Here is a 14,431-nt window from a genome sequence, read left to right as displayed (position 1 = left end):
GTCCGGTTCTGCAGGACCGTCTCCTGGAGGCGCCCAGAGCCCGATGGGGGGAGAGGGGGGAGGCGCCAGGCTCTTGTTTCTTTCCTCCTCACCTGAGGGTGTTGCTTATTGATTTTATTTATTTATTTTAATGTATTTTTATTGATTTCAGAGAGAAGGGAGGAGAGATAGAAACGTCAGTGATGAGAGAGAATCACTGATCGGCTGCCTCCTGCACGCCCCCCACTGGGGATCAAGCCCACCACCCGGGCCTGTGCCCTGAGCAGGAATCCAACGGCCACCTCCTGGTTCACAGGTTAGTGCTCAACCACTGAGCACCCTGGCCTTAATCCTCACCCAGGGATGGTTTATTTTTATTGATTTTGAAAGAGAGAGAGAGAGAGAGAGAGGGAGGAACCTCAATGTGAGCGAGAACATTGACCTGTTGGCTCCCAAATGCTCCCCAACCAGGGATGGGGCCTGAGAGCAGGGAGGTGCCTGACGGGGAAGGAACCGAACCCTTTGGGTCCAGGACGATGCTCCAATCACCTGAGCCACCGCCCAAGCCCCCCCCAACCCCCGCGATTTACTGATTTTCAGAAAAAGAGACTCACACAGCCACATGGGCTTCACTGCAGAGCGACAGAAGGCGACACAAGTGACACTGACGCCTGAGGAGGTGCCTTTCCCAGATTTTATTGGTCAGAGTGCAGAGGCCAGGGCCAGGGTCAAACAGACCTCAGGGCTCTTCCCTGGGGAAAAGGTCCCTGAAAAAATTTTTGATTCTCGTGCCAATATTCTTGAACTTCTCTTGAAGCCATTGTTTACCTCTTTGGATGAGGTCGCCCAATCCGACGTCCTTGATCTGTGCACGGGGAGGAAACGGGCTCATGTGGGGCTGGGCCAGGGTCAGGAGCCCCCACCTGCACCCCCTTCTGGGGCCAGCAAGGCACCTTGGGGGCCGGCTCACCCTCTGCCTGTGACCTTGGAGCCTGTGGTGGAGCCCCCACCCCTTAAACAGATGGGGAAACTGAGGCCCAGAGATGGCTAGTGGCTTCCCCAGGTCCCAGGGCCCATCCAGCAAAGCCGAGGCGGAGCCGGGCTGAAAGCTCATCAGCGCAGTGAGCGGCTCCCCAGCCTCAGCAGGAACCTTCTGGAAGGTGGCTGCATGCCCCCTGCTGGGCCTCACCCAGAGTCTGAGGCTGCAGGTCGGGGGGCTGGGAGGGGGCCTTTCTAACAGGCTCCTGGGCAGGGACCTCACTCAGATCCAGGCTGGGGCTGGGGGAGGAGGGGGAGGGAGATCCCTGGGCCCAGGACGCTCCAGGGCCACACCCATCGGCCCCCAGGTCTCAGAAGGGGCCGCTCACCTCCTCGCAGACGACGTCATAGTAGCCGGTGTCCTGGTCCAGGGTGACGGTCCCCGCGCACTCCTTCACCAGCTGCAAGGGCGCAGGTCACACCTCCACCCGGAGCTGAGCCCTCCCAGCCGCCCCGTCCCTGGGAATGGGCCCCGACGCCTCCTGTCCAGCATCTCGGGGCACCCCAGCCCCCAGCTCACCCCGTTCTCCTTGAAGTCACACTCCTCGGGGGGCTGCCGTGTTGTCCTGGGGCACACAGTCTCCTTCAGGGTGAAGCTCACGGGCTTCGGGGTGTCTGGGTTCAGGTCCTGGCGGGAGAGAAAGTGGGGAGACCAGGGCTGGGCCTCTGCTTGCTCCCCTGGTCTCACCCGCCCCGCCCCCTCCAAAGAGAACAGCCTTCAGCAGCCCCTGCCCTGTCCCTGGCGCTGGTTTGGTGCTGGGTGTGGGCAGGGGGAGAGGGCAGAGCCCGCCCAGCTCCAAGGGGACCCGGGGCGCAGGGCCTCCTGGGGCCTCCTGTGTGGGAGGCAGATGAGCACAGGACACTCAGAGCAGGGCCATGTCCTGGTTCGTTTGGCTCAGGGCACCTTCAGTCCTGGGTTCAATTCGTGGGCAAGGGCACAGGCCCTGGCTGCAGGCTCATTCCCCAGTAGGGGGCGTGCAGGAGGCAGCCGATCAATGAATCTCATCATGGATGTTTCTATCTCCCTCCCTCTCCCTTCCTCCCTGAAATCAATAAAAGTCTATTTATCGCTGGCCGGGGTGGTTCAGTGGGTTTGCTCGTGTATGAGGCAACCATAGATGTGTCTCTCACATCAGTATTTCTCTCCGTCTTTCCCTCTCTCTACCACTGTCTCTAAAAATCGATGGAGAAATATCCTCGGGTGAGTATTTTAAACTAATAATAATAATAAAACGAAAACAAAAATAGATTTAAATAAATAAATAAATAAATAAAGCAGGGAGTCACACCCCCGCCCCGATGGCCTGCTCTCCCCTGGGACCCCAGAAGCCCTGATGCCTGAGTGGGGAGTCGGGGGGACCTCTTTGCACAGAATAGATTGGCAGGGGGGAGGGGCCTCTGGGAGGTGCCCTGGAGGAGGGGGGACCCCTGGAGGGAGCAGCCTCCCTGAGGGCGGCGAGGCAGAAGCCAAGGGAGTGGCAGGAGGCCAGAGCAGAGCCCCTCCCGCCCCCCCACTCACGCCCTGGGGCTGCGGGTCCTGCTGCAGGAGGCGGTAGAGGCTGGCCTCCCGGGAGCGCTGGTTGAAGCCCTGCACAGCCAGGCGCACGGCCTCCTGGTAGCTCAGGGCCCGGGCGGCGGCCAGAGGCCAGGGCATGGCCAGGCCCAGCAGCAACAGCAGCAGCGGCCAGCGCCCCCAGCACAGGCGGCTCCTCTGGGTCTCCATGTCCCCGAGTGGAGTCCCCCCAACACGCAGGGCCCCCTTTATGCAGCCCGGCCAGGCCCCCCCTGCCCGGGCCCCGGCTGCTGGGCTTGCCTCAGCTCCCTGTTGCCTCACAGGCTGCTGCTCGGTGGGCGAGGTCGTTCCAGGGCAACGTGAAGAAATGGTTTCCCCATCTCCCACCTGCTCCTTCTTCCTCCTGGGACACTTCCCCTCTCCCCACCCCATCCCCCGCCTGGCTCCTGCACCTCCTTCCTTCCTCCCCTCTGAATGCAGCCTCAAGCTCCAGACACCACCGCCTCCAAGCTCCAGGCTCCAGCCATGGCTGCCCTCTGTTCTGGGGAGCGAGGTGGCTCTCCCCAGCCTCCAGGTTGAGCCCTAGCCAGGCCGATGTGTGCATGTGGGCGGCAGCCACACAGGAAGGAGGCTGACCAGACCCTCAGAAGCCATGGCCGCCCTCTCTCCTGGGGAGTGAGGGGGCTCGACCCAGCCTGCCTTTTTCAGGGTTTGATTCCTACTCAGACCAGGGTCACGTTCCTCACCATAATCACCATCGTCACCACCCTCACCATCCTCACCATCCTCACCATCCTCACCATCCTCACCATCCTCAACATCCTCACCATCATTACCATCGCCACCATCATCTCCATCATCACCATCATCTCCATTGTCACCATCGTCACTATCATCACCAGCGTCACCATCCTCACCATCGTCACCATCGTCCCTATCATCACCATCATCACCATTGTCACCATCCTCACCATCGTCACCATCGTCCCTATCATCACCATCATCACCATCGTCACCATCCTCACCATCGTCACCATCGTCCCTATCATCACCATCATCACCATTGTCACCATCCTCACCATCGTCACCATCGTCACCATCGTCACCATCGTCACCATCGTCACCATTGTCATGGGGATCCTATGGCTGCTGATGACCCATTTCACCACCACCCTGTTCAGGAGCCCCGTTACCCTTCGCTGGCATCTGGGCCTGTGTGTGTGTGTGTGTGTGTGTGTGTGTGTGTGTGTGTGTTTATTGATTAAAGATAGGAAGGGAGAGAGGGAGAGAGAGAGAGAAACATCAATAATAAGAGAGAATCATGGAACAACTGCCTCCTTCACGCCCCAAACTTGGGATTGAGCCTGCAACCTGGGCCTGTGCCCTGACCAGGAATGGAACTGTGACCTCCTGGTTCATAGTTCCACACTCAACCTCGGAGCCAACCCCGGCAGGGCCTGGAGCCTCCTTGCTCCCATTGCCCTCCCCCAGCCCTGCAGGCCCCAGGCGCCAGGCTGCTGCATACACCCCACCACTCCTCCCTGCGCCCTCCTGCTCCCTCCTCTCTGCCTGACATGCCCGGCCACCAACCAACCCTCCCTGAACTCCAGCCGGACGGGGCCACCGTCTCCTCTTTGCTCCCAGCCTTCGGGACGTCTCTTCCCATTTGATCCCAGATGAGCCCGGTCAGTGCTCTAGTGGCGACAGGCCCGGGCGGCTGCAGGGAGAGAGCACCTGGGAGAGGAGAGGCCAGCGTGCCAGGGGCCCAGCGGCAGCATGGACATGCAGGCCAGCTCCCCTGGGAGTGGCCGTGCGGCCAGGAGGCCTGGGGTCGCTGCTGGCCTCTCGGCCTGGGGGCCTCTTGGGTTTGGACATCTGGGGTGCAGGGTGCTGTTGCGCACTCGGCCTGGGGAGCAGGAAGGAGAAATGGGCTTGTGTGCAACCTGGTTTCACAGCCGGGATTGCCCCAGGGGCTCTGGACCAGCCGGGCCTGCACACGGGCCCTGGAGAGAGGCCGGGAGAAAATCAGCCCAGGGCACCGGCCCCTCAGCTCTCTCCTGGATCCCTCAGCTTTGGTTCTGGCTTCAGGGTCCCCAAGGAGCCAAACCAGGAGAGGAGAAGGCATCAGTGCTGGGCCTTAGCCCAGGGCAGGCTCCTCTAGAGCAGACCCCAGCCCTCAGAGCGCCTTTCCCACTGGCCACAGGGACCTCTGCCTGGGCCAGCCCCGCACACGCCTCCCGCTCAGAATCAGCAGAGCCAGGGGCTTCCCCAGGTCCTCCGACGCCTGCAAGTCAGGATGGGGCCCGGGGGTCGCCTTCCCTCTCTGGGCCACAGCACAGGGTCCAGGCTTTCCAGCCTCCAGGGCTGAGCCCCAGCCAGGCCGGTGGGTGCGGGTGGGCGTCAACCACACAGGAGGGAGGCTGAGCAGACCCTCAGAAGCCATGGCCGCCCTCTCTCCCGGGGAGCGAGGGGCTCTCCCCAGCCTGCCTTTTTCATAAGTTCTCTCTCATGAACCCGGTGATCAGAAGATTCCGGGGGAGCGCAGCCGGCGTGGCTCAGGGGTTGAGCATGGACTTATGAACCAGGAGGTCAGGGTTCGATTCCCACTCAGAGCACAAGCCCAGGTTGTGGGCTCCATCCGTGTGGGGCCTGCAGGGGGCAGCCGATCAATGATTCTCTCTCATCACTGATGTTTCTGGGGAGAGCGGCTACAGCGTTTGGACAGGTTCAAGCCTCGGACTAATGAGAGGGCTCGGTCCTCTCGTGGCAAAGCCCTCCCAGCACCATGACAGCCAAAGGCTATGGTTGTGAGCTTGACCTGATGGCCCGAACCTGTGGCCACGTGGCTGAGTGATGTGGGCTGCGGGAGGTGCAGTAACTAAGCTTGATCAGGCACCTGTAACTGAGTGGATTCAAAACCCGAGAGAATGTTGTCACCACGCCCTTACTTTGCCTGGTGGAATCTGTGATAAAATAAGGACTCGGCTTGAGGCCGTGGCGCTGTCGCTAGCTCTCCATCAGAGAGGACAGCGTCCCACCCAGACCCAGCTTTCTTCTCTTGTCTGTCTTTTCTCCATCCTTCACCGCCCCCTCTCAGGCCCCCGAAGCTGGCTGAGCTGCTGGGCACATTTTCTATCTCCCTCTCCCTTCCTCTCTGAAATTAATATAAAAAAATTTTTTAAAGAAGATTCTAGGGGAGTCCAGATCAAAAAGGGGAAAATCCCTCAGCTCCCAGGAAGCTTTAACAGCGGTTCCCAATGTGTGGGCCCCAGATCATTAGTGTCACAGCTCCTGGGAACTTGTTGGAAATGGAAATTCAACACACACACACTCACACACACACACACACACACACACTCACACTCACACACACCCCTTTTCATGAGCCTAGAATCACACCCTGTGCCCATGAAGTTATCTCTCCTCCTCCCTCCTTCCATCTCCTGTGAACACTGATCTGCTTTCTATTTCTAAGGATCTGTCTGTTCTGGATCTCGCTCATCAGAGGAATCAAGCCCAGCTGGAGAGGCTCAGGGGTTGAGCATTGACCTGTGAACCAGGAGGTCATGGTTGGGTTCCCATCAGGGCACAGTCCTGGGTTACCGGCTCCATCCCCAGTGTGGGTCCTGCAGGAGGCAGCTGGTCAATAATTCTGTCTCATCATTAAAGTTTGTCTCTCTCACTCTTTCTCCCATCCTCTCTGAAATCAGTAAAAATATATCCTATCTAATAATAGACAAACATGTTAATTGACCGTACCTTCGCTACGCTTCCCATCAGCTAATCAGGGTGATATGCAAGTTAACTGCCAACAAAGATGGCGGTTAATTTGCATATATAGGTGCAATGCTGGGAGGCGAAAGGGGAAGGACGGATAAGCCACCTGCTGCTGATGGTGATCAGAAACCCAGGCAGCAGACAAGAGCCTGGTGGCAGGGCAAGGTGGCCTCTGGGGCGGGGCGGGGGGTGGGGGGGCGCCTTTGCCCTGCCTCCTGGCCCGTGATCGGAGAACTGGGGCTGCCTTTGCCTGCCCCCAGCCCGTGATCCGAGAACCGGGGCTGTCTTTGCCCTCCCCCGGCCGGTGATTGGAGAAGTACCTGTATTTTTTTTTTCCAAAGTACCTGTATTTTTAATAATTTCTTGTCATGGTAAAAGTATTTTACATGATGATCACAGGGTGGTGGGGTGAGGAGAAGGAGCAGCAGAACTATCCAACAAACAAAAAGGGAAACAGAAGTGCATGGTGGAAGGGATTTGAAGAGTAGGTAGGGGTATTGCCCAACTAAAATGCAATTGGTTTGTTACTGAGTACTATTCATGGAAAGACTGCATCCTGACTCCTTCTCTATACAGCATATTGGGAGTAAAAATGGTGCATCCCGGTGGAAATATGATCAGGGGTTGGAAGACAGACAGGGAAAGAAGAAGTCAGAAATAGTCACTGAGAGAGTCACTGGCTGGCTGGCTGCAAATACTGACTCTCCAGTAGTGATAGAATAAAAAAGTGGGGAATATCTCTGGAAGATTCAAGAGATAGGGGGCAACTCTTCTATGGTTTTGACTTGCCCAGTAGATTTCCACATACACACGTGTACACGCCTATGTTTGCATGCACACACACATATACACATAACTGACTGCCCTCCCTGGAAGCATAAAAGAAGAAGAAGCCGCCAGAAGACGAAGCCGCCCACCTTTGGTCCAGGTGCCAGTGCCTGCGGCCGGCTGCAGCCCAGGAGACGGACAAGCCACCCGCCCGAGGTCCAAGGCTGCAGCCACCTGGAGAAGCTGCCAGCCCTGTGGTCCAGGGTGCCAGCGCCTGTGGCCAGGGAAATAGGTTCCCTCTTCTCCTACCGCAGTCATTACTTCAATGTTCCCCTTCTGAATTTCTCTCCTGTGCTGCAACCCAACTCCACTTTTCATCGGAAGGATACGGAACAGAGAGAGCAGTGTTAAAAGCTTACATTTTTAAGCCGTTAGGTTGGTACTTAAACATATAAATGGAAAACTAGAGTCCTTAAGGTAACAAAGGCTACAAAGGACAGGGACAGTGCATGACCTATTATATCCAGCAATCCATATGGGGACTGAAAACTTTGCAATGATGACAATTAGTGAAGATATGAATCAACTAAACATAGTTAACAAGGACAATTCTTCCATGTTTGAAAATATCTACATCAAATCTGTTTAAGTAGATTTTCATCTGCATAATCTAACACATTCTGACAACACCACCACCACCAATGTGTTCAGTGCTGTGCCGATAAATGTTTAATAACTGAGGGACCCCCCCACCCGAGTGCACAAATTTATGTGCACTGGGCTACTAGTATTTAAGAAATAAAAGCAATCAGCCTTAACCAGTTTGGCTCAGTGGAGAGAGCGTCGCCAGCGGACTGAAGGGTCCCGGGTTTGATTCTGGCCAAGGGCATGTACCTTGGCTTCAGTAGGGATGTGCAGGAGGGAGCTGATCGATGTTTCTCTCTCATCGATGTTTCCAACTCGCTATCCCTTTCCCTTCCTCTCTGTAAAAAAATCAATGAAATGTATTTTTTTTAAAAGAAATAAAAGGAATCGAGGTGTGACTTTGGTGTTAGTCGGTTGAGAGGGACTGGTTGACAATCAATAAAATGTGTGACAGGAATAGGACGTTCCTGAGAGGCAGGAGGCACTAGGAGCTCAGGAAACAGGAGCGGAAAGACCCTGAGGATGAAATGGGGAAGGGAAAGCCCACCCAAGAGTGGGTGCAGCGCTGGTCCCCGGGGAGGCCTGGCCCAGCCTGGAGGCCGCGGGCTGGGCCTGGGCCTGCTGGACTCCCCCGCCCAGTGTCCGCCTTCCAGGGAGCCCACTCCTGGGCGGGTCCACATTTGCCTTTGGCTGCAGGGCTTCCTGCTCTTGTCAGGAGGGCTCCTGGGAGGAGCCTGGAGCAAAGGAATCCTGATGCTCTCTCCTCCCCCCTGGGCGCAGCCACCCCGAGGGGGGACCTGGGGTCTTACAGTGTCCAAGGCTGCCCTCCCCCGGTCGTGCTTGGGGGGCACATGCTCTGCATGGAGCTCAGCATGTCGGTCACAGAGCCAGGGACTGGCTCAGCCACAGCCTCTATCCAGAAGTCAACATCCGCCCCGGCCGGTGTGGCTCAGTGGATAGAGCGTCGGCCTGCAGACCAAAGGGTCCCGGGTTCCATTCCTTCAAGGGCACATGCCTGGTTGCAGGCTCCTGCCTGGCCCAGGCCCTGGTTGGGGCTCGTGCAGGAGACAACCAATCGATGTGTTTCTTTGACATCGATGTTTCTGTCTTTCCCTCTGTCTGCCACTCTCTCTAAAAATCAATGGGGAAAATAAATAAATAAAATAATATAAAGAGAGAGAGAGAGAGCGAGAGAGAGCGAGCGAGAGAAGAGAAAAATCAATGGAAAAATATCCTCGGCTGAGGATTAAAAAACAAATAAAAAAGACTCAAGTATACTATTCAGAGAAACTCATTCTGCCTGAACTAGACCCGAGGCTATAATGGATTCTTTTTTATTTTAGGAAGAGTTATTTTACTTTTTTAAAAAAATATATTTTATTGACTTTTTACGGAGAGGAAGGGAGAGAGATAGATAGTTAGAAACATCGATCAGCTGCCCCCTGCACATCTCCCACCGGGGATGTGCCCGCAACCCAGGTACATGCCCTTGACCGGAATCGAACCTGGGACCCCTCAGTCCGCAGGCCGACGCTCTATCCACAGAGCCAAACTGGTTTCGGCAAGTTATTTTACTTTTTAACATTTTTATTGATTTCAAGAGAGGAAGGGAGAGGGAGAGAAACATTGGTAATGAGAGAGAATCATTGACCGGCTGCCTCCTGTACGCCCCCTACTGGGCATCGAGCCTGCAACCTGGGCCTGTGCCCTTGACAGGAGTTGAATCTGGGTCCCTTCAGTCCGCAGGCTGACGCTCTAGCCACTGAGCCAAACCAGCCAGGGCTTAATCCTTTTTTAAAATAAATCCTTTCTTGTTGAAAGTGTTATATGTGTCTCCTTCCCCATCGCCCGGTCCCAGCCCCTGTGGTCAGTGTCCATTGGCTCTGCCATGTGCAGGCACACAGTCCTTCCCCTGTTCCAGGCCAGTGCCCCGTGGTGCTCAGCGGTCAGGCCCTGGGCCGCTCCTCCCGGGGAGGCTGGTTGCTGAGCACAGGTTGCAGGTGATCCGCGTGGGATGCCCTGAGGGCTCTCCCTGGTGGGGGGCGCAGCACGGAGTCCCCGGTTCAGGGTGTCCCCCCTGCTCCTCAGGGAGCAGTGATGTCAGCGCCTCCCGGTCGTGGGCCCGAGGGCCTGCGGGAGTCTGATGGCTCCTCCCTGGTGGGTCCCCATCGTGAGGAGCCCCACAGGCCGAGGGAGTCACGGCAGGTTAGTGGGTGCTTCTGGCGTGCTCCCTGCACTCCTTCATCCCCCTTCTCTCCTACCCTCCCCCCCACACACATGAGTAACAGGAACCTCAGCAGAAGGGCCTCTCTAGGCCGGGAGGCCATGTACAGGTGGGTCGGGTTCTGCAGGACTGTCTCCTGGAGGCGCCCAGAGCCCGATGGGGGCGGGGAGGCGCCAGGCTCTTGTTTCTTTCCTCCTCACCTGAGGGTGTTGCTTATTGATTTTATTTATTTATTTTAATGTATTTTTATTGATTTCAGAGAGAAGGGAGGAGAGATAGAAACGTCAGTGATGAGAGAGAATCACTGATCAGCTGCCTCCTGCACGCCCCCCACTGGGGATCAAGTCCAGCACCCGGGCCTGTGCCCTGAGCAGGAATCCAACTGCCACCTCCTGGTTCACAGGTTAGTGCTCAACCACTGACCACCCCGGCCTTAATCCTCACCCAGGGATGGTTTATTTTTATTGATTTTTAGAGAGAGAGAGAGAGAGAGAGAGGAACCTCAATGTGAGTGAGAAACATTGACCTGTTGGCTCCCAAATGCTCCCCAACAAGGGAGGGGGCCTGAGAGCAGGGAAGTGCCTGACAGGGAAGGAACCGAACCCTTTGGGTCCAGGACGATGCTCCAATCACCTGGGCCACCGCCCAAGGTACCCTCCCCAACCCCCCCGATTTACTGATTTTCAGGAAAAGAGACTCACACAGCCACATGACACAAGTGACACTGACGCCTGAGGAGGTGGCTTTCCCAGATTTTATTGGTCAGAACGCAGAGGCCGGGGCCAGGGCCAAGCAGAACTCAGGGCTCTTTCCCGGGCGAGAAGTTCGTTTATAAGTTCTTGATTATCCCGCCAATTATCTCCAGCACCTCCCCTAACTAGTATCCACCTCTCTTGAAGCTTTTCCTCAGCCTTTTGGAGTTGAATCCAAAGTTCTTGTTCTGTGCACGGGGAGGAAACGGGCTCCATGTGGGGCTGGGCCAGGGTCAGGAGCCCCCACCTGCACCCCCTTCGAGGGCCAGCGAGGCGCCTTGGGGCCCAGCTGCCCCTCGCCTGTGACCTTGGAGCCTGTGGTGAGCCCCCACCCCTTAAACAGATGGGGAACCAGAGGGCCAGAGATGGCTAGTGGCTTCCCCAGGTCCAAGGGCTCATCCAGCGAAGCCGAGGCGGGGCCGGACTGAAAGCTCATCAGCACAGTGAGCGGCTCCCCAGCCTCAGCAGGAACCTTCTGGAAGGTGGCTGCATGCCCCCTGCTGGGCCTCATCCGGAGTCTGAGGCTGCAGGTGGCGGGGGGGGGGGGGGGGGGGGGGAGCTGGGAGGGGGCCTTTCTAACAGGCTCCTGGGCAGGGACCCCACTCAGATCCAGGCTGGGGCTGGGGGAGGAGGGGGAGGGGGCTCCCTGGGCCCAGGACGCTCCAGGGCCACACCCATTGGCCCCCAGGTCTCAGAAGGGGCCACTCACGTCAAAGCAGACAAAGTCATAGTAGCCGGTGTCCTGGTCCAGCTTGACGGTCCCCGTGCACTCCTTCACCAGCTGCAAGGGCGCAGGTCACACCTCCACCCGGAGCTGAGCCCTCCCAGCCGCCCCGTCACTGGGAATGGGCCCCCGAGGCCTCCTGTCCAGCATCTCGGGGCACCCCAGCCCCCAGCTCACCCCGTTCTCCTTGAAGTCACACTCCTCGGGGGGCTGCCGCGTCGTCCTGGGGCACACAGTCTCCTTCAGGGTGAGGCTCATGAGATTTAAGGCGTTTGGGTACAGGACCTGGCGGGAGAGAAAGTGGGGAGACCAGGGCTGGGCCTCTGCTTGCTCCCCTGGTCTCACCCGCCCCGCCCCCTCCAAAGAGAACAGCCTTCAGCAGCCCCTGCCCTGTCCCTGGCGCTGGTTTGGTGCTGGGTGTGGGCAGGGGGAGAGGGCAGAGCCCGCCCAGCTCCAAGGGGACCTGGGGCGCAGGGCCTCCTGGGGCCTCCTGTGTGGGAGGCAGATGAGCACAGGACACTCAGAGCAGGGCCGTGTCCTGGTCCATTTGGCTCAGGGCACCTTCAGTCCTGTGTTTAATTCCTGGGCAAGGGCACCTGCCCGGGCTGCAGGCTCATTCCCCAGTAGGGGGCGTGCAGGAGGCAGCCGATCCATGATTCTCATCATGGATGTTTCTATCTCCCTCCCTCTCCCTTCCTCCCTGAAATCCATAAAAATCTATTTTAGCCCTGGCCGGGGTGGCTCAGTGGATAGAGCGCCAGCCTGCAGACCAAAGGGTCCCGGGTTCAATACTGGTCAAGGGCACATATCTCCAATGCAGGCTCCTCCCTGGCCCAGGACCTGGTCAGGGTTTTTGTAGGAGGCAACCAATCCATGTGTCTCCTTCACATTGATATTTCTCTCTGTCTTTCCCTCTCTCTAAAAATCAATGGAAAAATATCCATGGTTGAGGATTTTTAAATAATAATTAAAATATATCTACATCTACATATTAAAAATAAATAAATAAAGCAGGGAGTCACACCCCAGCCCCAAGACCTGCTCTTCCCTGGGACCCCAGAAGCCTGAAGCCTTAGTAGGGAGTGGGGGACCTCGTTGCACAGAATAATTGGCAGGCGGGAGCGGCCTCTGGGAGGGGACACAGCCCTGGGAGGTGCCCTAGAGGAGGGGGACCCCTGGAGGGAGCAGCCTCACTGAGGGCGGCCAAGCAGAAGCCAAGGGAGTGGCAGGAGGCCAGAGCAAAACCCGTCCCGCCCCCCCCCCCCCCCACTCACTACCAGGGGCTGCAGGGCCTGCGGCAGGAGGCGGTAGAGGCTGGCCTCCCCGGAGCGCTGGTTGAAGTCCTCTACAACCAGGTGCACAGGCTCCGGGTAGCTCAGAGCCCGGGCGGCGGCCGGAGGTGTGGGCATGGCCAGGCCCAGCAGCAGCAGCAGCAGCGGCCAGCGCCCCCAGCACAGGCGGCTCCTCTGGGTCTCCATGTCCCCGAGTGGAGTCCCCCCAACACGCAGGGCCCCCTTTATGCAGGCCGGCAGGGCCCCCCCTGCCCGGCCCTGGCGGCTGGTCTTGCCTCAGCTTCCTGTTGCCTCACAGGCTGCTGCTCGGTGGGCGAGGTCGCTCCAGGGCAACGTGAAGAAATGGTTTCCCCAACTCCCCACCTGCTCCTTCTTCCTCCTGGGACACTTCCCCTCTCCCCACCCCATCCCCCGCCTGGCTCCTGCACCCTCTCCCTTCCTCCCCTCTGAATGCAGCCTCAACCTCCAGACACCACCGTCTCCAGGCTCCAGGCTGCCCAAGACCAAGGCAGGTTCCTCACCATCGTCACCATCCTCACCACCCTCACCATCCTCACCATCCTCACCATCCTCACCACCCTCACCATCCTCACCACCCTCACCACCCTCACCAGCCTCACCATCCTCACCACCCTCACCACCCTCACCATCTTCACCATCCTCACCACCCTCACCACCCTCACCATCATCACCATCGTCACCATCCTCACAACCCTCACCATCCTCACCATCCTCACCATCCTCACCACCCTCACCACCCTCACCATCATCACCATCCTCACCATCCTCACCACCCTCACCACCCTCACCACCCTCACCATCCTCACCATCCTCACCATCCTCACCACCCTCACCATCCTCACCATCCTCACCATCCTCACCATCGTCACCATCCTCACCATCGTCACCATCCTCACCATCCTCACCACCCTCACCATCCTCACCATCCTCACCACCCTCACCATCCTCACCATCATCACCATCCTCACCATTGTCTCGGGGCTCCTTTGGCTGCTGATGACCCATTTCACACACACACCCCCACCTTCAGGAGCCCCCCTACCTTCTGCTGACATCAGGGCCTGGAGTCATTTTTTTAATGCATTTTTATTGATTTCAGAGAGGAAGGGAGAGGAGTGAGAGACAGAAACATCAATGATGAGAGAGAACCATGGATTGGCTGCCTCCTGCACACCCCACACTGGGGATCGAGCCCACAACGAGGGCATATGTCCCTGACGGGCCCTAGAATTGTGACCTCCTGGTTCATAGGTTGACAATCAACCGCTGAGCCCTGCAGGGCGGGCAGGGCCTGGAGCCTCCTTGCTCCCATTGCCCTCCCCCAGCCCTGCAGGCCCCAGGCGCCAGGCTGCTGCATACACCCCACCACTCCTCCCCGGACCCTCCTGCTCTCTCCCCTCTGCCTGACACGCCGGGCCACAAACCAAGCCCTCCCTGACCTCCAGCCGGACGGGGCCACCGTCTCCTCTTTGCTCCCAGCCTTCGGGACGTCTCTTCCCATTTGATCCCAGATGAGCCCGGTCAGTGCTCTAGTGGAGACAGGCCCGGGCGGCTGCAGGGAGAGAGCACCTGGGAGAGGAGAGGCCAGCGTGCCAGGGGCCCAGCGGCAGCATGGACATGCAGGCCAGCTCCCCTGGGAGTGGCCGTGCGGCCAGGAGGCCTGGGGTCGCTGCTGGCCTCTTGGCTTGGGGGCCTCTT

General features: G+C 58.1%; 2 protein-coding genes across 2 annotated transcripts; both read right to left on the bottom strand.

Annotated features, from left to right (window-relative positions):
- Positions 1-672: 672 nt before the first annotated feature.
- LOC138992424 (antibacterial peptide PMAP-23-like) lies at positions 673-2,740 on the bottom strand. Its single transcript, XM_070391203.1, has 4 exons — positions 2,537-2,740; positions 1,538-1,645; positions 1,347-1,418; positions 673-844 (listed from the first exon to the last, which is right to left on the bottom strand). The coding sequence occupies exons 1-4, from the start codon at positions 2,738-2,740 to the stop codon at positions 719-721; spliced, it is 510 nt and encodes a 169-aa protein (XP_070247304.1). The 3' UTR covers positions 673-718.
- Positions 2,741-10,697: 7,957 nt separating this feature from the next.
- On the bottom strand, positions 10,698-12,898 carry LOC138992578 (cathelicidin-6-like). The gene is made up of 4 exons (XM_070391432.1): positions 12,698-12,898; positions 11,598-11,705; positions 11,406-11,477; positions 10,698-10,884 (listed from the first exon to the last, which is right to left on the bottom strand). Exons 1-4 carry the CDS (start codon positions 12,896-12,898, stop codon positions 10,822-10,824), a joined length of 444 nt encoding a protein of 147 aa, XP_070247533.1. The 3' UTR covers positions 10,698-10,821.
- Between the last annotated feature and the right edge of the window lie 1,533 nt (positions 12,899-14,431).

Source organism: Myotis yumanensis, unplaced genomic scaffold, assembly GCF_028538775.1.
Source record: "Myotis yumanensis isolate MYYU_CA2020_CCGP unplaced genomic scaffold, mMyoYum1.0.hap1 SCAF_14, whole genome shotgun sequence".
NCBI classification, from domain to species: domain Eukaryota; kingdom Metazoa; phylum Chordata; class Mammalia; order Chiroptera; family Vespertilionidae; genus Myotis; species Myotis yumanensis.
The sequence above is the reverse complement of the archived record's forward strand: the minus strand, read 5'-3'. Positions and strand labels throughout refer to the sequence as shown.

Excerpts from the sequence above, each read along its gene's own strand:
- LOC138992424 (XM_070391203.1), bottom strand. The coding sequence starts at position 2,740 with ATGGAGACCCAGAGGAGCCGCCTGTGCTGGGGGCGCTGGCCGCTGCTG. Across the intron at positions 1,419-1,537 it reads GTGACTTCAAGGAGAACGGG|CTGGTGAAGGAGTGCGCGGG; the intron begins GTGAGCTGGGGG and ends GCGCCCTTGCAG. Across the intron at positions 845-1,346 it reads ATGACGTCGTCTGCGAGGAG|ATCAAGGACGTCGGATTGGG; the intron begins GTGAGCGGCCCC and ends CCCCGTGCACAG.
- LOC138992578 (XM_070391432.1), bottom strand. The coding sequence starts at position 12,898 with ATGGAGACCCAGAGGAGCCGCCTGTGCTGGGGGCGCTGGCCGCTGCTG. Across the intron at positions 11,706-12,697 it reads CGCAGGCCCTGCAGCCCCTG|GTCCTGTACCCAAACGCCTT; the intron begins GTAGTGAGTGGG and ends CTCTCCCGCCAG. Across the intron at positions 11,478-11,597 it reads GTGACTTCAAGGAGAACGGG|CTGGTGAAGGAGTGCACGGG; the intron begins GTGAGCTGGGGG and ends GCGCCCTTGCAG.